Below are 20,911 nucleotides of genomic sequence, written 5' to 3'. Positions count from 1 at the left end.
GTTAAGGAAGCAAGATCAAAATCAATAACTGCGCTTGCTGCAAGAAGAACGGAAACAGCAGGGTAAACAATGAAGACAAAGGGACAATGCAACGTGCGATGGGCTTGAAGGCACACAGCGGAGCAACCCTAAAATCTAGATACGTTGCGACGAGGAGATAATCAACCACTTTTTAAGCAGCAGAATAAAGAAAACATGGAAGTGGAGTTGGCGCTGGTGGTGAGAAACAACGGTAGCTCATGGGGCATCGATCATAGTCCCGGCCCAATCTGCGCTGTACACATCAAAGCTCCGTTGCCCGCCTTCATAGCAACCAGCGCCTTTGCCGTTGTCTAGTAAACAAAGCATGACGACGGTCCATCTGCCGGCGGTGAGAGGTTTGTCCGGGAAGAGCGGGAGCTAGTCCTTTTGGGGAAATATCCCCAAAACAGTCTAGCTGCGGCTGGTCGGTAAGCTGGCCAATGGAATCGGGGCACACAATTGTTCCATCTTGCCCTGAGCCCTGCCGTGCACTACTCTCAAGCGAAAAAAAGAACGTCGAACGCGGGAGACTTTCGATAACACGACCGAAGCACAATCGACAACAACCCCATCGACCCTTGCGCTCCGCTCACCATGAAGTGTTAGTTGAATGCCGTCTCATCTCGAGGTCTCAATTATTTGAATATCAGTTCATACTGACCGGATGGTGAAATAGTCATGAAAGTGGGCCGTGTGGCCATCATCACCCGTGGCCGTTACGCCGGTAAGAAGGTACGACAAGCCTTTTCTTTTCCTACGTGTTCTAGCGAAAATTTGGATGAAGGATCTGGTTCGAAACTTTTCGATGGTTGATTTTGAGAGGAAGAAAGGGAGATGTTCTGGACGAATTGAGGAAGAGAGATCGATTTGGGATTGGATCAATTGGACTTAATGAGAAGGATGTGCTGACAAGGGACCTTTTCGCGAAATCACAGGTCGTCATTGTCCAGCCTAACGACACTGGCTCCAAGGCGCACCCCTTCCCCTACGCCATCGTCGCCGGTATCGAGCGCTACCCCCTCAAGGTCACCCGCCGCATGGGCAAGAAGATGGTCGAGAAGCGCAGCCGCATCAAGCCTTTCATCAAGGTCGTCAACTACAACCACTTGATGCCCACCCGTTACACTCTTGAGCTTGAGGGTCTCAAGGGTGCCGTCAGCCAGGAGACCTTCAAGGAAGTCTCCACACGCGAGGACGCCAAGAAGACCGTCAAGAAGGCCCTCGAGGACAGATACACCAGCGGCAAGAACAGATGGTTCTTCACTCCTCTGCGTACGTGCAATCCTTGCTTATCGTTACTTGCAGTGAGAGAGTTGTGTGCTGATCATTATCTCTCCACAGGTTTCTAAACGGGGTATTTTGGGGCGTTTTGTCGTTTGAGCGCGCAAGGTTCTAGATGAGGCAAACGGAGGGAAGAAAAAAGGGCATCGAGAACATTCGGTTCATGAGCATGGCATCAAACGAAGTATACCATAGCTGGATGCGGAACTTGGAATGTATCGATGCACAGGTCCAAGACTTGGCCATGTTTCTTTTATGAGGGCGGCCATCCAGAGCTGGCGCCCGTCCTGAAATGAAAATATGAACAAATTCAATTCTCTTCTGTTGTCTCAATGTCTCGATACTTGAGTTCTCGGTTCATTACGCAGGTTCACTAACAGATATTCTAATTGTTTACCGCTGCGAACGAAGACTGTTAGACACTCGACTCGGCTTCATGTGTCAGCAGTGGTCCTTCCAATATTGTACATTCCGAATTCCCGCGCCAGACCCTGACGATCTATCAGCCCAGATATTGATCGGAACCTCGTTAACCTTAGTTGAACCAAGCCCTGGGTCAATCTCTCGTGATTTCAACGCTCTCAGCAAATCGATTTCAGTATCAGTTGCCACGCCTCGGAAACACAGTAGAGACAAGCCTCAAGATCCGAGGATACAGCTACCCTTGCCGCTCAGTAACAGTAGGCGCATACCGCTCGAAGGATATGATCTGCGGCACAGAGCTCTCTAGTCGTACGGGCTGTATTTGGCGGTTTCTAATCCATGTCGAAGTCTTTCCGAGTCCACGCAAACTAAGCTGCGATGGTACATTCTGACCCATGTCGGGTACATTTGCTCTTTTTTGCGACAATCATCCAAGGTTGTCTAGTGTTGCGAGTGGGGTCCACTTGAGGCGATTTTAATCCCATGCATGTCGGTTGGATGTGTTTGGAGATAACGGCTTCACCTTCATACATGCCATGCCACCATATTTGAGGCAATACTCAATAACAATATCAACATACCAGTAACGCAAGAACATCGTTCAGTACCTGTAGATTCTATTTACATGATAGATGAATCTCTTTAGGCTCGCCACTCAGCTTCTTGTCGATTTGCATCGTATGCATATGGATGGCTGATTATATATATCGATTGGTCAGGAAACACACCACGGCTCAACAAGATTCGCAATGTTTGCCTTTGACCGAATTAACTATATTGAAACATTGGCTTTGGTCGCCAATACCACTCCACTGTTTAGATAGGCCGTACAATAGTCTTCTGAACGTCGCAGCACAAGCATTTGCGGCTACTGGACTGTTAACAGAGCAGGGTTCAGGAACAGCACCAGGACGTATTTCTATACAATTGTTTATGACCGAGGAGGCGCAACAAAAAGTACGGAGCACGACAACGGTTGACAACAGCACCTTGTCTTCTCAAGCATTTCGATGGACTGGTTTGACGCAACAGAAAGAAAATGCTGATTGACGCTCAGGCCGACCGATGAACCGAGCTAAAAGAACTTTGCAGACGGGAATGAATCAATCAAATCGTCTGGCAGGCTAGTCGAATCAGACGTAACGAATCACAGTTCTTGTCTTTGCAGAGAATCTTTTCGAAGAAGAGGGCGCTACATTTGTTGTTCCCTCTAAAGAACCTGATGAGACGCAAAGAAATCCGGTGTCTTCTGTTCGTTATTGATTAACTCCTCGTATAAACTAGTTCAGTGAAGAACAATAGTGAATGATGCATTACCACGGTTATGCAGAAGGGATATGACTATATGATGGTGTCTTAGTTCTTCGACTAAGTACCTATCCCATGCTCTATTATATTTGTTAGCTCTATTGGGACTTGATAGCACTAATGAGCCTACTACTGGGCCTCATCTCCCATCCTTTCAGCAATTGACCCACTATCACATGCTGCAAACCGTCAAACCTTACGTACCTAGTGTTCCCAATGGACGGACTCATTACACGTAACTAAAGAGACAGTTGATATGAACTCTTTGGCAAACGCCAAGGTACTTATTGTCTATTGATATGCAATATATGGATGGAAGGTACCTAATTCTCATCTTTGACCCTTTTGCAAATGTCTAGAGTTCCAAGCGCCTTTGCCACACCGCGGAGTACTGATAACGAAGGCCAAGGCACAGGAACTAGTAATCCAGGTTTTTTATCATGTTTCAGTGTACATATGGATTGAACAACATGCTTAACGCTTCGGCCCAATGATTCGATCCTTGGAAAAGCAAAAGCGGGTGGCAGAGAGGACTGAACGTCGAGGACCCCCTTGTCCGGAACGTTTCTAACAGTGTTTTGCCCTCCCCTGTCAAATTAGATGCAGATTATCGGGCACAGAGACACGAATGATTTAAGATGAAATTCTCGGGTTCGGACTTCTGGACGGAAAGCTACCGGGGGTTCCAGGCCCTCTTCCGATGATACGACGATGACGGTAGGAGCGTTGATAATGAGGTTATACACTTTCACCAACGGGAGCCCCTCCTTGGCACCTGCTTTCAGCAAACAGGGCCCGCTATCACATGCAAAGTTCAAGCTCCTACTGCTGCATCAGGAAAATAATAGGATAAAATAGGTACCTACTATAGAATGGGCGAAGAAATCGACAAGGAAACTACTACTCCGTACAACACCTATCTACCATACCATGACTGATTTTAGTATCGGGCGATGGCAAATAATACTAACTCTATAAATACAGGAGAGGTAGTTTAAACTGATTGATTGACATGTGCTGAAGTTCCTCCCATTTCCAATTCCGCTCCTGTAATCTATATAGTCATCCTCCTACACTCTTATCTCCCTCATACTTTCCGACCACTCTCAAGCGCCTACCTTTATCTAACCCCCGTCCTAAGTAGCTTCTTACTTCGTGACCTCCCTCGGTGGATATATTCTCACATTCACGATTCCACAGCTCACTTCCTAAAGGTATGTTGTATCCCATCACATCGACCATCCTCTTTTTGCTAACTTACATTTCTTGTTTAATAGAATCTATGCCTCACGCACAGAACGGAACAATGGGTGAGCCTTCTGTCAACGGCGAGAAGGTCCATTCTCACTTCCTTGATGTAAGTTCCCTCGAGATACCTGTTTGATTGCCTGACAGTTGTCCGTGTAACATGTTACTGATCACAATGTGCCGTAGCACCTTACCTCGTACCCTGTCGTTTCAGATTCGATCACCGTCTTGAAAAGCAACAAATATGCCGCGAAGTCCTTGGAGTATGCCGACCAAGGCTACGTCCGCATAGCCAAACCTTTACTGCCCTACCTGTCGAAGCCCTACGGCTACGTCGCGCCCTACGTTGCTCAGGTAGATAACCTCGGAGATCAAGGATTGACGAAGCTCGACTCGTCATTCCCCATCATCAAAGAGGACACAGATAAGATAAAAGGAACGATCTACGATACAGCCTTCTTCCCCGTGCGTCTGGCTGGTGACGTGAAGAGCCATGTCTTCGAGACTTTTGGATCGGAATACAAGAAGTGCGGCGGTGACGGAATGGTTGCAGGCAGTAAGGCTGCCATCAGCACCAGTCTGATCCTATCTCAAGAATCGTTGGCCTATATCAGCTCGTTCCTTCAAAAGAAGAAAACTCAGGCCAAAGAGGCCGTCAATGACAAAACCAACTAAGCGACATGTGGTGATAGAGGGTCACTCTTACTTCTGCTTCCTTTTCTCCTTTCTTCTGAACGTGGTCTCCTTTCGCTTTCATTTGTTTCCTTTTCTGCCTGCGTGAGACAAAATGCTTCTCTTTAATTCATTGTTCGTATGTTACTCTGGTTCGCATTTGGATACACCTGGTGGGATTGTTTGTATCAGTCACGATTAGATATTTATATATTCTGATGAACACCATCAAAGCTCTGAAGCTAATCCGCGCCTGCTCGTACTGCAGTGCCCATGTTAAGGCATTACAGTTTTCATTGTCAATTCCAACAGACGAAGGTCAATGGATACATACGTCATTGTAGGATGCATCTATACTGAGAATGGACACATGCAGTCAGCCCAGCTGTATTTGAACCACGGCAGCTTACCAATTGTTTAGTATGGAGATCCAGTGTTCATCCTCTCCTTGCTTTTTTCGCCTTCTCTTGTTTTAATTTATTTTTTTATAGGTTTTTTTTTAGTTATGGACGCTTGCATGTGATTCCAATATGTAAATAGTGGAAGCCAAGAAAACGGAAAGGTATCCACGCCTGGTCCCACTATCAAAGTGACGGCGCGTCAAACGCGTCTGACCAATCTTCACTGTGTCAGGAAACTGTCTAATTACGCATAGCGATGCGATATGACTTACTGACTACGGAGTAGTACGCCGAGAATTATCTACGTCACCACCGCTGTTCATCAATATTTTACATCCGCACCCTCGCCATGCCTCTAGTTCGCAAACGCCGAGCTGTGAGTCGCTTGCCACTTCATGACCAATCCGTTGTCAGACTAAACCAAAGCCCAATCATAGGAACAGCAGCTCGAATCTGACAATGATGACGAAGTTTCAACACCGGTCGCAGGCCCGGTCTCTACAGAGAGCGCTCGTCGCCGTCTCAGACGCATGTCATCCTCGGAAAGCGACGACGATGCCGGCCCGGACGACGCTCGCACCCCGAGTTCTGAGGATGTGATGGTTAAGAAGCTGGTCCGGCTAGCACTGGCGAGTGAGCTGTCGCGGCAACCGATCCGCCGGACAGATATAAGCACGAAAGTCCTGGGGGAACAGGGCTCCCGCCAATTCAAAATGGTCTTCGAGATGGCGCAGAAGACATTACGAGAGACGTTTGGGATGCAACTGGCCGAATTGCCGGTGAAGGAGAAGGTGACTATCCAACAACGAAGAGGTACGTGGCATTGGTTACAAGGACAGCCAGATGGTGAGGATGTTCTGACCCCGAAGTAGCCGCCCAAAAAGTCGATAGGCCCTCGTCCACAAACAAGTCCTGGATTCTTACGAGTATCCTCCCTCTTGCGTACAGAAAGCCCGAGATTCTTCCACCGACAAGAGCGCCCCTGGAAGGCACCTATACGGGGCTGTATTCCTTCATAATTGCCGTGATCCTGCTCAATGGCGGTTCCTTGCCGGAGCAAAAACTCGAGCGCTACCTCAAGCGTACCAATGCTGATACGTACACGCCCATCGATCGTACGGACCGGTTTCTCCAGCGTCTATGTAAGGAGGGATATCTCATCCGTAATCGGGAGATGGACGGCGGAGAAGAAATCATCGAGTACATGGTCGGGCCGCGCGGGAAGGTCGAGGTGGGTGTTCAGGGAGTAGCCGGGTTAGTGCGGGAAGTCTACGGCCGTCAGGGCGCTGTTGAAGGGGACGATTCCACGCCTGCGGAGCGAGCGCAGATGGAGGAATTCGAGTCGCGGCTGGCTCGGAGTCTAGGTATCAGGCGACCTGGGGCTCGGGTGGCTGATAATCAAGACGAGAGCGGAGATGACGAAGATGGCGAGGCAGGGCGTAGTCGAAGACGTCGTGGTGCTGGTTCTGATGACGAGGCGGACGACGATAGTGATGGTTAGGTTCGAGGGGCACCGAGTTTTCCCTATTATCTGTGAGACCGTTATTATCTTTGATAAATATGATACCCTCAGTTGACTGTTTAAGTATACGAAATAAGAAATTATAGTGTCTGTATAGTCTACTGGTGTCGCAGTTTTTGGAAGTATCTTCAGCGGACAGATATATATTCGACATGTTGACCCTAGTCGGTACAAGGCTCATTGAACGCATCCTCATCGCTGCTAAATGACCTGCACTGATGTCTTCTAATACTGGTTTCATTACTTGTCTTCCATTTTTTCATCATACTCAGCGTACATGGTCAGAGAAGAATACCTTGAATGTAATCTCATGGGCTGAGATCTATGATCTACGTACATCAAAGGAGCTGCATCAATGAACAACACGAACGAGAACGCTCAACAGTATACAGTTGAAATAGTCTATTGACCCAAAAATGTATAGAGAGATATAGTCATAAGGTCGTATACCCGGAAAGAGTCAGCCACCGCCGTCAAATGATCTATCTGCTCCTACTCGCTGTCACTGGCACTATCATGTACCGACCCATTATCCCCGGTGTCCCGAAGCCCCTCGGCCAGAATATATTCAGCCTGCTGCAGGGTGGACTTGATTTCTTGGTTGTTGTAGACCAGCTCAATGGGCTTCTGGCCGTGCTTGTTCCGTACGCGCGGATCGCAGCCAGCTTCGCACATCATTTTGATCATTTCGAGACCGAGCTCGGCATCCTTTTCGTTGGCGAAGCGGACGGCGCTGTGGAGTGGGGTGTCTTTGTCGAGGCGGGTAAGGGGGTCGCATTCGAAGTATTGGATGTCGAAGAGGAAGTCCATTGTATCGTCTGTTAAAATAAATTATTATTAGTCTATATCAAGAGGTGACGGACACCGGATTGAGGGATCGTCTGGACCTACAGCTTCCGTACATCGCACAGATGTGCAGGGCATGGTTCCCCAACGCATCTGTCACGCTGTTGAAAAACTCCGCGACCTCTTCGTTCGATTTATCGCTCATTGTCTCCATGACCTGCTCAACCAGGTGAGGCTGGTCTCGGCGGCAGGCCTCGACGACCAGTTCACGGGGTGATGCGCCCTATCTGGTCAGTTTTCCTTAGTTCACGATAGCTGGGAACATCACTCACTTCTTCCGCCATTTTGCTGAGTACAGAATAGAAATTGAGTTGTAAAGAATGTCTTGTACCAGTGCCACGATTTCAGATTTGGAATATCCGTGTCAAAAAATGTTGCGGTGTGGTCTGGTGTTATTATGCGGGGTAGAGTAGGAAGCTGTACGAAATCGGACTTGACAGGAGGTTGTTACGGCAGATCGGAGCAACAGCCACAAATAAGAAGACAAAAGGGAATAAGGAATTATGGTCTACAAGCTCGTTTCTGGGATCCACGGAGATCTAATGAAATCTAGGGTAGGAGAATTATCTAGTCATGGAAGATGGAAATCTCCTGAGATTTCCAATTCTGCTGTTTGTGGTCTGTCTAGTAATTCTTTGGAGAGGTACATCAACTCAGGTACCTTATCCAGAGACTCCCTATCTACAAGTGTTGCCTGATAACCGCTCGGGTGGTATATTATCCGTTCCGCTGCATGTGCCCCGCGTCCAATCGGCGGCTGCCTGTCATTTTGCATACAGCCGCGCGGCAAATATTAATTTTCTCTCCGCCAACGACGTCGTTGCTTGGTAGAGGCATACGCCTGAGGCAGCTGCTCGTTTATCGTGCAGACCTTAGTCCCTTGCCGTGAAATTGTCGCGCAGCAACAGGATAGTCTGCATTACACGACTGAAGCTTAGTATATCCAATTGTCTGATTCCTTTAGCGAAAAGCGCGAAAGATGTTGACATGTGAGTTAATACCCCGCCAGCTTAATAGCAGCTCGGTAGATAGATATGAGACTGACTTGAGCTGCTCACCATGCCAGTTTGCCCCAATTGCGGCAATTCTCTGACAATTTCACGCGGCGAGCCAACCCGAGAGTATCCCCTGGGCGTCAACCGATTCGAGTGCCGGACATGTCCCTATCAGCATCTGCTGAAGCACGGTAGACAGGAGAAGACCACCATGAAACAAAAGGAGGTGGAAGACGTCTTTGGCGGCAAGGAAGAGTTTGCGAACGCCGACAGCATGGCCAGTAAGTGCTTGATTGTTGCAAGATGAGGTTTTTCAGTTTCGCAGAAGAGGCTAACACGGATGTGTTTGTTCCGCGTTACAGCTCAGTGTCCCGCCGAAGATTGCAATGGCGACCGTGCATACTTCTTCCAGCTGCAGATTCGGAGTGCGGATGAACCTATGACTACATTCCTCAAGGTGAGTGTTTCCCTTTTCGCAGTCATGCTGGCAGCTGCATCATGCGCAGTGCTAATTGCATATGATAGTGTACTACATGCGGTGCACGGTGGAGAGAAAACTGATCATTGCCATCAAGTGAGGGTGACGACGGCAATAATTGTGCTAAGCGCACTGCTCGATTGACTCATAGACTATGACGAGGCGAATATGGAGCATGGAAAAAGGCGCTAAATTACCTTTTTTTTTTTCTGTTGTTTAATTTGCATGCAGCAGTTGGATTTGTTGTTCATAGACTGGAGCTTCAAAGATACCCCTCATTGTCGATTATCTACATGTGTAGCTGTTGATTATTTAGGCTCTCGACTATTCGGATTAGCCGCACCTTTTTTACTTTTCTGCTCTTGTTCTGTAATTCTTACCGCCTTTCTTTTCCTTAGCAGCCACATATAGAGGGGTAATAATCATTGGATCTGGATTGGCTATAATTACGTAGCTTCGTGCGATCTACCAACTTTTGAGTGACTCAAAAGAGAACCATTTTGGGAGTCCGACAAATCTAATTCAGTTCAACCAAATAGCTGATGAGGGGCATCTACGAAAGGTTGTGACTCGAAAGAGTCGGGGCAAACAATCCAGCCTCTCTAGCAACAGGATCAATAGTGGCGAGGTAAAAAAAATTCTTTCCTTTCTTGTTAATGTATCGTCTGTAGACTAAGTAGATAGGCTTCCTTTTTTGCCATGTCGACCTTACAGTGAAAATCCTAATTGTGGGTCAAAGAGGGGCGCCACTCGGCCGGGCCACCGTGTGCTGCCCATTAGGAGCCAAATAGAGACCATGAGCTGCCGCGGGGTTCTGTTACAAACATGGAAATCAAGCCCCTCGCTCGTAGTAGACTATATACTGCGTCGTATTGTGTGGTACGTTGTTGTAGTAGATAGACAGGTTATACTGGACCCCCCTGCGTTGATGCCCAGTTTTTCAGTCCAAAATCCACTATAGACATTGGGAAATAGGTAGATACAGTGAAGGACTGTCGAGGGAGGAAAAAATTTTCTCGCTCCCTCCTTTTCTTTGCTGGTAAAAAAAGATAGTGGATCCAGACTCGGAGCGCCAAAAGGACATGAACCAAGGAAATGCAGGATCTCCCACCAGACAACAGCGCGAAAAATCTGAACGAAACAGCCCAACCGACTGACACTCCGCCGCGCTGTGAAGATTTTGCGCTGGTCCCGCACCATCAGAGTGGGGCATTTACCCCTCCATGCCCAATGATAACAGCGGCTCGCCAAGGGTTTGAGCCCGCCGCTTAGTCGTAGTCTCGCTTGACCCCTCCATATAAGGATTTCCCCTCCTCCCCTCCCACAAAATTTTTCTTCTCTTCCCTCCTCGTCCGCTTCAGTACGTATATCTTCCCCTTCTTCCTATTCCGTCCTCTTCTTTCTTTCATCTTCCCAACTAACATCTTCGCTCAGTACCTCTACGCATACTAGCCGTAGTACCTGAGCAATTTTCACAGAACTTCTCTAGTATCTTACAAAGAACTACAAGGTTCAAACCTAACCGTCAAAATGGGGTGAGTGAAAGGCCTTGTCCAAGTCGGTCTATCATCAGACTTGAGTTGGCTAACTTATTATCTTCTCTCTACAGTAAGGAAGAAAAGACTCACATCAACATCGTCGTTATCGGCCACGTCGATTCCGGCAAGTCGACCACCACCGGTCACATGATCTACAAGTGCGGTGGTATCGACCAGCGTACTATTGAGAAGTTCGAGAAGGAAGCCGCCGAACTCGGCAAGGGTTCCTTCAAGTACGCCTGGGTTCTTGACAAGCTTAAGTCCGAGCGTGAGCGTGGTATCACCATCGACATTGCCCTCTGGAAGTTCCAGACTCCCAAGTATGAGGTCACTGTCATTGGTAAGCTTGACTCGTCCCGATGTGTTGTGATACTGTAGCTAACACTATCTCAGATGCCCCCGGTCACCGTGACTTCATCAAGAACATGATCACTGGTACCTCCCAGGCTGACTGCGCTATCCTCATCATTGCCTCCGGTACTGGTGAGTTCGAGGCTGGTATCTCCAAGGATGGCCAGACCCGTGAGCACGCTCTGCTTGCTTTCACCCTCGGTGTCAAGCAGCTCATCGTTGCCCTCAACAAGATGGACACCTGCAAGTGGTCCGAGGATCGTTACAACGAAATTGTCAAGGAAACCTCCAACTTCATCAAGAAGGTCGGCTACAACCCCAAGGCCGTTCCCTTCGTCCCCATCTCCGGCTTCAACGGTGACAACATGCTTGAGCCCTCCCCCAACTGCCCCTGGTACAAGGGATGGGAGAAGGAGACCAAGGCCGGCAAGGTCACTGGTAAGACCCTCATCGAGGCCATCGACGCCATTGAGCCCCCCGTCCGTCCCTCCAACAAGCCCCTCCGTCTGCCCCTCCAGGATGTCTACAAGATCTCTGGTATCGGAACGGTTCCCGTCGGCCGTGTCGAGACTGGTGTCATCAAGCCCGGCATGGTCGTCACCTTCGCCCCCGCCAACGTCACCACTGAAGTCAAGTCCGTCGAGATGCACCACCAGCAGCTCCAGGAGGGTGTCCCCGGTGACAACGTCGGTTTCAACGTCAAGAACGTTTCCGTCAAGGAAGTCCGCCGTGGTAACGTCTGCGGTGACTCCAAGAACGACCCCCCTATGGGTGCTGCCTCCTTCAACGCCCAGGTCATCGTCCTCAACCACCCCGGTCAGGTCGGCGCTGGTTACGCCCCCGTCCTCGACTGCCACACTGCCCACATTGCTTGCAAGTTCGCTGAGCTGCTTGAGAAGATTGACCGCCGTACCGGCAAGTCTGTTGAGAACAACCCCAAGTTCATCAAGTCCGGTGATGCCGCCATCGTCAAGATGATTCCTTCCAAGCCCATGTGTGTCGAGTCCTTCACCGACTACCCCCCTCTTGGTCGTTTCGCCGTCCGTGACATGCGTCAGACAGTTGCAGTATGCACTCCTTTTACCCTACTCCATTAGATTTGAAACTGACAATTTCTTCAGGTCGGTGTCGTCAAGTCCGTCGAGAAGTCCGCCGCTGGTGCCGGTAAGGTCACCAAGGCCGCCCAGAAGGCCACCAAGAAATAGAGGGCTGGAGAGTGAAAACTTTTCCTTGAACAATCTTCTATGAGATGTCATGAAATGACCTTTTTTACGATTAAAATGGAATTAGAGTGAATTCATTTTCATGTCTCAAAATCTTTTTTAAAGCCGTAGTGTAGCTATCCTGATATCCCGTCGAGTACCTTCCTTACGTGGATTCGGTACTCCCCCTGTCACCCTCTGTCTGTAAATTTTCGTCCTCAGGCACCCAATGCTGCCCGGTACGGAGGATGCTTTCATCTCATTTTTAAGTTCTGTTAATGTAAGTACCTCAACCATCAATCCATCAATGACCAATGCATAGAGAACGGTTGTCTTGTTCTATATTATCCTTGCCCTGTAGTTAAATTGTTGACTCTTATCTAGTCCTTCAAAGTTGAGCTACAATTCTGCGAACTACGACTCTCCAAAGAAACTACGGCCGCTGCTTCATGTCATGCTACGACAAACAATGAAAATAACGATCTATTTCGACTTGTTCATGCACCTGGTATCGTCGCCAGTGTATAGATTACGCACAGGCGCCTACCAGGCCAGTAGTCCTTTATCTGTGAAACTCTGAACTAAGATCTTGCACATGCCTGTTGCCAGCTCAGCTAGAGCAATAAATGACGAAGCTCAGAAAGCTTTGTCGGCGTACTCGCTTGCTCTACGTATGCCCGGGGTCGATACAGGCGATTATTCGCTCTGCAATAATTACCTGGACTTCATGAAACGGATCAAAGCCGATCAAACTATGTATACACTATAAAGCTCTGGTAGAGAATGAGTTGAACTATGGTAAAGCTATATACACTGTTGACACATGAAATGACCCTAAGACGGCGAATTTCCAAAAGAGGCTCATAGCGGCTTTGGACTTAACCGTACCCAGGACCTGGTAGCCGACGTCTTGAATTCTTGAATGTGCGAGTGCCGCTCCATAGAGGTCTCTTGACAGTCAATGACCGGAGCAGAATGCTGGGTTTCAGCCAAAACGGTCTCAAGCCGCTCTGCTTCCTTGATCCGAGACGAAAAGATAACAACACCGTTAAAGAACGGCGTCGCCGTTAGCAGAAGATTGACGGATGCCTTCATCCATTTTGCTGTGGTTGATATCTGCGAGCCTTTGTTGCGCAATAAATGCGCTTCATCAAAGACTGCCATGCTGAAAAGTTGGGACAGACATCCATCCCAGCCATGTGGTGACTGAGACGGATCATAGGTCAACTTGCGCTTTTCACAGCACTGTTTTGCGGCGGACGGGCCATGTCGAATCTGCAAGTTCTGATAAGTTGTTAATACTAACACCTTAGCCCTCTGTAGTTAACCGTCGAAGATGTCATCCTGCTTTATCAGCTTGCCATTAATGATGTGGGCGTTGTGTCCGGCAGAGGTCCTGTAGTCGCCGTGATAAACCCAGAGCTTGAACCTGTCTGTCGTCGCGCTAATCTCGCAAATCCACTGCCCGATTGACTGGAGATTTGTCCGGTAATAAAAAGGTCGATAAATCCTTGCCCATACAGACCATTTTGGACAGGCCAATTTTCGTTCGAAGTATAAAAGCGTGTTGCATCCCTTGGCGTCGGGCCACTGGCACCCGTGGTCTCGTACAACGAGTCGAGAATGGATTGAGAAACCTCCTTCCTCTCGAGTTCAGAGGGACGCTCGAGCTTAGAAGCGGAGAAAGGCCGGCGTCTTGGGTCAAAGATGATCATTCGGGTGAGCATTTGGTTAGCCAAGCTCCCGTGAAGAAGCAGCTGTGGGTGTCTGTCGGGGAAGGATTTGTAGACCCGTTCGAATGTACTGCGTGATGCGCATGTTCCCACCACATTCCACTCCCCACTGCTCCTGGCATCATATGCGTAGAAGTCAATATCAAAATGCGTGTCGTGGCCTATCGCAAGATTTCTGTAATCGAAATCCGCAAGAAGAGGTGTCTTGTGGAGTTTAGGTGCTGGGCCGAGAATATAACCAGCATCGCGAGATTTGCCCTAGAGACCGAGTATTCCTCAGTGGATGCGGGAAGTAGTATCGGTTCCTCCGACTCGATCGCACTCATCTGGGGCAAAGACGAGTTGGTCTTGAGCTGCACGGTATGGACCACCGGCCTCATGGTCTTTGCCGGCTTTTATCACGAGCAGACCTTGAGCTCTCACTCAATTCCGGGACATAATGAGGGCAATACTTGCCGGGGTAGTCCTCTGCTTCCCCTTTCCCTTTGCATTACCAGCCTCGTTTTCTCTTGGCCATTTTTGTGGTTGTTTTGGTTTTCTACTACGTTGTATATGAAAAAACTTCCTGAGCTGAAATGGCCGTGCTTGATCCGCTCTCCATTTCATTCACAGATTTGGCGAGACGCCCGTGAACAATTCCAACATTTTTTTCCATTGGCTTCACAAAGTGAGCTGGCGAAGTGGTCCGATCAAGAAACGTAGGGATGTAGAACTGATTCTGAGTAAGACGTTCGACACGATCAGCATGTATATGCCATCCTCAGGTATGGTTGGCTCTTGAAGAGCTCATATGATGGTATCAGCCACTTCTGAGTGATACCCCTTGCTTTCAGCTGATAAAACACATATTTCTCGACTTTGTCCTTAGTGAAAGTGAGAGGGCTGAGTTGGATAAGCTCGCGAAAGTAATCGACTTGCAGCCATTTTACTGAGCCGCGCGTTCCTCGAGCTCCTGTAGACAAGGTAGGTCTGGTGTTCGCAATCGTGCTATTAACCAGCCGCAAGGTGGCAACGCCGTTGTAGTCGGAACGCAGAAAGACTAGTCTGCGCTGTCTTGGATCAATGTGATCCTCCTTCAGTGTACCAATCGGTTCAGCTTCATGTCTGGTAGCGCGGACTGCCGCAACAACTTCTGCTGCTGATATGTACTCGCCTTCGCCGTAGTTATCATTCGAATTGGCCATGATCTCTTTGTCAGTATCTGGGAATATTTCTAGTGGATCATAATTATCATCCATTGGCTCGTAATGCTCGTTCGAGAAGGACTTAGACTGACCTGTCTCTGTGAAGACTTTCCTGTAGAGTTCCGTTGGTCATGCCTTTGGTTCCAATAGGGAATGGCCTCCTTTGGGCCATGTTGGCGATGGCAGAGCAATTTTTCCAGACGGGGTGACCTCGAAGATGCTGTATGCGTCATCATGCGCTTTGACCTTAATGCTTTTCCATGTCATATGGCGTTCAAGATGAGATTTTGTTGCAGTCAAACTCTACCTCCCTCATCACTGAGTGGGCTACTTATTCTTGGCTTTGTCCCATGCAGGCGTGAAAGTTCTTGACAAAATCCAGCAAACACCTGCAGGAGACGTATAAGCGAAAGAATTCGTGGAGAAATGTGCCGTCACTCTGATCACATTGGGCCAATCCTCAGGGGGTTCATAGTCATCGCCCTGGTCCATTATCAAGCCTGGATGACTTTTGTCCTGTTAATACTAAGGACATCCTTTATATGTGCTGCTGCACCTTATACCAGGGAATTGCTCAAGACCACGATGTCATAGTCCCGTAGAGACACAAAATCTGGATCCTCTGTATTTGTGTTTGTACTCGTCAAGCAACAGACAATGATACTAGTATCTCTCTCGCAAAGATACTAATCATTTCAAATGCCTTTGCTGTTTGCTCATGGGTGGCTGTGATGTAGAGGGCATGAGGCGCTCAACATGTGGGATGTTAACGCCCACAAGGCCAACGAAAACAGCTGTCGTCCGTCCCTGAGCCGCTCCTTTGGAGATCTCGTTTGCCAAAGGATCAAAGCAAACTGACGAACAGTCAGTATCATGCAGTTGGAAGTGAAGTTCCAAGACAAACCTTTTCAACGGCGAATCCGCCATGGCAGATCCGAAATGCATGTTGCTTTCGAAACTTTGACTAAAAGATCGATCCAGAGACTAATGAACAGTTAACACCTTCGGTCTTGATGTGACACTCCGGAGACATACCTTCAGTTTTGAACCTGGAAAGAGCTCCAAGATAAGGATCCGAGCAATCTTGGTCACTTCCAATAGTACCAAGGAAGATATTGCTTCCGATGCAATGGTTCCATTGAACCAGCACCCAGCCATAGAGGCAAAGAGCGAGACGCCTGACGGATATCAAAGATAACAGGGAGATCCAGAAGCCCATGTATAGGCTATTTGGTTCAGGGTCTGTCCTCGTTGGATATGATAAAGTCGACGGAGAGAAAAGAGATGCAGATTGCTTAGGGGGTTAAGGGGCTCTATATACCTCAAGCATCTTGCTTGCTTCACTAGCCTCACATCTAGTAATCCCTCTTAGCAAAGCCAGATTCACTCACTCCAGTGAGCTAAACGCAAATACTGCTTGGCGGGTCCAGCAAACAAGGTGAATGATTCAGCTATTGAACTGATTGTTCTGGGGAGGTGAATGGCATGCTGATTGAACAGGCAGGCAATACTTCAATGTAAATTTAATGAAGAGTATGCTGCAAGAGATACAGATCATAAAGGACATATACATGTAGTTCAGTGTCTTTGAGTTCCCAGTATGAAGAATAAAGCAGTTGGATGCATCCTTTCAGCCTTGCTGCACCACCGGCGGACTTTCGACACTCTTACTGTACACTGTCAGCGTCAAATCTTCAGAAATGGGATTTTAGATGTCTAGCGCCGTCTGTAGTGGAAGAGATGGGATATTTGATGACTGGGAGAGGGTTGTCTTCAGCTCGAACTGCTCTGGAATAGATTGGTTAAATTATATTGTTTCCCACTGCCACTGGCAACGTCTGCAAGGCCAAAGAGATCATAGCTAAGATAGGATCTTTGACTATGCAGCTCTTTCATTACGACCCTCTCAAAATCTAAGCCATCATCATACTACAGTAAGGCTTAGACAGGTCCTGATAGAAGAGGAGAATGAGCGCACCCCATTGGAAAGCTTGCTGAAACCCAAATTGATTCGAGGGCTTTCTTGGTGTACCGAATTCGCTGCCGAAGCATCATGTCCCATAATACGATGAGACTTCTTCGGCTGCTCATTTCCGTCTTGCATCGCCGCTCCTCTTCTGTCACAAAGCGTTTGCCAGCGCTTTACATGACTGACATTTCAACATCCGGTTGCTGGATGGCGTCGTCATCTCCGTCAAAGCTATCGTCCGCGAAATCACCAAAGTGATTCGCAGAGCAATCGCTTTGGACACAACCATCGTCTCTCAAATCCATATGTATGTCGAAGTCGTCTTCAGGGTCTGAAGAACTATGATCGACTTCAGAATGTCTGTTGTCGTGGAGATAAGCTGCACTTTCTGACATGTCCCGAGCTTCCTGAGCTAGTTGGATAAATTCCCGAGACGCGGAGTGTCTGATTTTAATGCCATTCTCGAGGTTAAACTCATATCTATCGACTTCAGCAACAGCAAGTCGAATCTTCGCTTCATAGATGATGGCCTGATCAGCAGCATTTGCTTCCAGAGCTTGTTTATAGGCTTTCCCCGCACGGTTAATCCTCGTTTGTAACAAGGATTTCATATTGTGGAGCTCGTCCTTCTTCCGCTGCTGAGTTCGAGTTGCGTTTCGTTTTACGTTTCTCTCCGGAACGATGTGCTTTGGCTTGGGCTGAAGCAAAGCCTTCTTTGCGCGGTAGCCTCGCGTTTGGGCGTCCCTATGGGCCCGCCATTTTGCTTTGTCGTCTTCCGACAACGCCTCCTGTCTAGCCCGAATCTCAGCAGCATTCTTGATTCTGTATTCTTGGGCGTACAGACGAGCCTTCTCCATCCAGCGGCGTTTTTGCGCCTCTGTTTTGCGATACTTTTCCGGGTTTTGAGCACGCAGCTTTCTCATGTTGAGTCTGCCCCTTTCTCTGATGTCCGCTAGTTCCTCCTCGGTCAATGCAGCTCGTTTTTCATGGTACAGTCGACGAAGCGAGGCCAGCCTCATCTCTTTTATTTCCGCACTTTCTGTGCCATTGCGTACAGCCAAGGCTGAACGATATTTAGTGTCACCCTTGAGATACCTGTAATGGGCCCTCTGCGATTCAATCAGACAGGAATGCGAGCATGCTCCTTTCCATGCGAAAACGGAGCTAGGGTTCCCGTACGGACACGCGATTCGGAGCTGCTCTGGGGCTGTTATCATGTATCCTCCCAAGATACTACAATAGACCGCCTCAGCAAGTAAGCATATTCGCCGCGTAAACGCTATGTTATTCTCGGAGAGATTATGGCTTCATGGTATGAGAAACAGTGTACCAAACTCCAGACGACGTTTGATACCTGGTTCAAGCATCAATCTACGGTGGTACGATTTCTCGCAAAGAACGATGGATCAATGATCAAACCACGTTGATGGCCAAAGTACCTACTCAGGCTCACCGGCTTTTCATGTTCAGAGCGCCGGTAATTCAACCCTCCTTCTAGATTGGTTGCAGATCCGATGTACGTGAGAAGTGGTATTTTCTTGCACAGGACAGATAAGCTTCATATACACCCCTGGCTCAGTGGTGTGTTGCCAGGCGGTTTTAAGAAGAGTTTGGAAACTTGGGGGATCCTCACGGTCAAGCATCTCCTTGACAGAATCCGGTGTAAACTTGACGAAGAGGGCGACAATTTCAGCATCTGTCCACTGATTCAATGTTCTCCTCCAGTGGTAGGACATACGGCTCTTCCTCAGACAACCAAGAGTGATGGCTACCCGAGCTTGAAAGTTTGTAAAGCCCATTGTTTAGTTCCAGATGGACAGACGCAGAAACAGTAATGTAAGAACCTGTCCTTCTGGAGAACGAGTGCACAATGTGAATAGTCTTATATACAGAAGAGGAGAATATAAGGCAGCGTCTCATTTCACTGATTCTACAAGATGCGTAGTTATTCTAGCAGTAACACAGAGCATCTTAGACAATCAACCTTAGATTACAACAGAAAGAAAGGAAGACATTAGAGGATGTTAGAGAGTCGTCATCTGAACAAGCTATTCTTTGTTCACTGGAGTCAATCCTCCAGATCGACAAACAAAACTCGAAGATATACCCAGTTACATACAGTAGGGATTGATCAATCTACTAAGAGCCCTAGCCAACCAGTTTGTGGCTTGTCTTGAGCATCGAATCAGTTGGGAGCTTCAAAAGACACAGAGAGTTGTAGCGATTAGGGCTACTTAGACCTCAATAGCGTTTTGACGACAAGAGTATACTTGGTTGGATGCTGGTTGATATCAACAGGAAAGTAAGAATGTCAATCAAGCAGTAGCACTCTTATAGTATTTAGAGAGGGGGTCTCAATATCTACTGCATTAAATCACCTCTTTCATGAAGGTTAGAGCCATTTGCCATCCAAACATACAGTCCCCTTTTCCAAAGCTTCCATTCACTGCCTGCTTTTATTGTTGAATTTACTGGGATACATTGACTATATTCACAGTCAGTACTTCAAACTTAGTGAATATAATTATCTCTTGTAGATGTAGCAAAGCTAGCAATCAGAGCTCTACTCCGTTTCCCCTCTCTCCAAATCTTTACCTCTACCCTACCCATCGCCCACTATTTACATCTGTCAAGCTCAGGCTTTGAGCCAAACAGCCTATACATTGCTTTAATTGATATTGTACTGCAACTTACGTGGGGGTTACATGGGGGTTACATGGGGATAATCTCCTTCATTGAGTGCAAGGCGATACCTCGTAAGGAGGCTACGCCAGCCGCAGTTCCAAAAGGCGGCGCAGATTGTTGCTTATCTGATGCAGAGACATGACTCTGAGAGTCTCGAGGCCGAAGGTGAGATTTCATCATTCATCATGGATACTTGCGAGATCATCACACTGACATGCAGTGGGATAACAGCAGAAGAGCTCATGGAAGGGACCAAATGAGAAGTTACCGGGCCCAGAAGGCTTTGCTTAACCCCAAGCCAAAGCGCATTGTCCCTGCGAAGAACTGGAAACGGACGTCAGCCTCTATGGGCCTCTATGGAGAGTTTGCTCCATATCAAGTGAGCAAAAAAAAGTCTCAATTCGGAGGCTGGGCTTCATGCCATAAAGAACATGACAAGTCTGTTCGTCCAGGGTATGTCAACACCCACTCATTCATCACATCATGCGCTAATTATTCATAGGGAGAAATCATACCATCGAAGATTGCTACTTAGGCAACCCAAACCGACTGTGAAGTTTGGGACTCTTCTCAAGATCCCCAAGGCTTAAGCAGCGAAGAAGTCAACCATAACCAGAGAGTATGCTTCCTAGCCGAAGCAATACACTGTAGCCTACTTGGCGGATATATGCCACGAGTCTCCTACGACCTTGGGAATGCCTGCCAATTTGGATTCCCAAACTCCGTCTTTAATTGGCACGGTGCCTGCTCACATACATGCCTCACGGAAGGGCAACGTGACCACTGGACTATTAGCGATGCTGTCTCGATGAAATCATTCAGGCAACTAGTAGGAGACGCTTGAAGACAGTGAGCTTGGAGTAAAATTGCTCCATGAGGCGGAGACGTGCCAAGTATCGCGTGTCAGAAGAGGCATACGCACGATATCGAGCTAGAAACAGGCAGCATATGAGAGAATACCGCCGTATTCATTCATCACGTTCATGTGCTAACTATTCATGGAGAGAAGTCATATCACGGGAACTTATTGGTTAGGCAACCCGAGCCGATCATG

The 20,911-nt window shown here is 48.0% G+C and overlaps 7 protein-coding genes across 7 annotated transcripts; 4 read left to right on the top strand and 3 right to left on the bottom strand.

Annotated features, from left to right (window-relative positions):
• Positions 1-699: 699 nt before the first annotated feature.
• Positions 700-4,956, top strand: ALT_8484 (60S ribosomal protein L27-A; the record flags this gene model as incomplete). The annotated part of the gene is made up of 4 exons (XM_089600428.1): positions 700-753; positions 852-1,293; positions 4,311-4,390; positions 4,468-4,956. 4 exons carry the CDS (start codon positions 700-702, stop codon positions 4,954-4,956), a joined length of 1,065 nt encoding a protein of 354 aa, XP_089455321.1.
• Positions 4,957-5,703: 747 nt separating this feature from the next.
• ALT_8483 (MAGE domain-containing protein) lies at positions 5,704-6,855 on the top strand (the record flags this gene model as incomplete). The annotated part of the gene is made up of 3 exons (XM_033557031.1): positions 5,704-5,730; positions 5,792-6,167; positions 6,227-6,855. The coding sequence occupies 3 exons, from the start codon at positions 5,704-5,706 to the stop codon at positions 6,853-6,855; spliced, it is 1,032 nt and encodes a 343-aa protein (XP_033412922.1).
• Positions 6,856-7,368: 513 nt separating this feature from the next.
• On the bottom strand, positions 7,369-8,006 carry ALT_8482 (ankyrin repeat-containing protein ANK1; the record flags this gene model as incomplete). Its single annotated transcript, XM_033557030.1, has 3 exons — positions 7,369-7,694; positions 7,768-7,945; positions 7,995-8,006. 3 exons carry the CDS (start codon positions 8,004-8,006, stop codon positions 7,369-7,371), a joined length of 516 nt encoding a protein of 171 aa, XP_033412921.1.
• Positions 8,007-8,781: 775 nt separating this feature from the next.
• Positions 8,782-9,278, top strand: ALT_8481 (DNA-directed RNA polymerase III core subunit RPC11; the record flags this gene model as incomplete). The annotated part of the gene is made up of 3 exons (XM_033557029.2): positions 8,782-8,998; positions 9,080-9,174; positions 9,243-9,278. 3 exons carry the CDS (start codon positions 8,782-8,784, stop codon positions 9,276-9,278), a joined length of 348 nt encoding a protein of 115 aa, XP_033412920.2.
• Positions 9,279-10,725: 1,447 nt separating this feature from the next.
• ALT_8480 (elongation factor 1-alpha) lies at positions 10,726-12,289 on the top strand (the record flags this gene model as incomplete). The annotated part of the gene is made up of 4 exons (XM_089600427.1): positions 10,726-10,730; positions 10,805-11,073; positions 11,127-12,151; positions 12,206-12,289. The coding sequence occupies 4 exons, from the start codon at positions 10,726-10,728 to the stop codon at positions 12,287-12,289; spliced, it is 1,383 nt and encodes a 460-aa protein (XP_089455320.1).
• An 858-nt stretch (positions 12,290-13,147) lies between these two features.
• ALT_8479 (uncharacterized protein) lies at positions 13,148-15,203 on the bottom strand (the record flags this gene model as incomplete). The annotated part of the gene is made up of 3 exons (XM_089600426.1): positions 13,148-13,587; positions 13,812-14,277; positions 14,865-15,203. 3 exons carry the CDS (start codon positions 15,201-15,203, stop codon positions 13,148-13,150), a joined length of 1,245 nt encoding a protein of 414 aa, XP_089455319.1.
• A 2,142-nt stretch (positions 15,204-17,345) lies between these two features.
• On the bottom strand, positions 17,346-18,191 carry ALT_8478 (uncharacterized protein; the record flags this gene model as incomplete). Its single annotated transcript, XM_089600425.1, has 1 exon — positions 17,346-18,191. One exon carries the CDS (start codon positions 18,189-18,191, stop codon positions 17,346-17,348), a length of 846 nt encoding a protein of 281 aa, XP_089455318.1.
• Between the last annotated feature and the right edge of the window lie 2,720 nt (positions 18,192-20,911).

Source organism: Aspergillus lentulus, assembly GCF_001445615.1.
Source record: "Aspergillus lentulus DNA, contig: Alt16, strain: IFM 54703, whole genome shotgun sequence".
NCBI classification, from domain to species: domain Eukaryota; kingdom Fungi; phylum Ascomycota; class Eurotiomycetes; order Eurotiales; family Aspergillaceae; genus Aspergillus; species Aspergillus lentulus.
The sequence above is the reverse complement of the archived record's forward strand: the minus strand, read 5'-3'. Positions and strand labels throughout refer to the sequence as shown.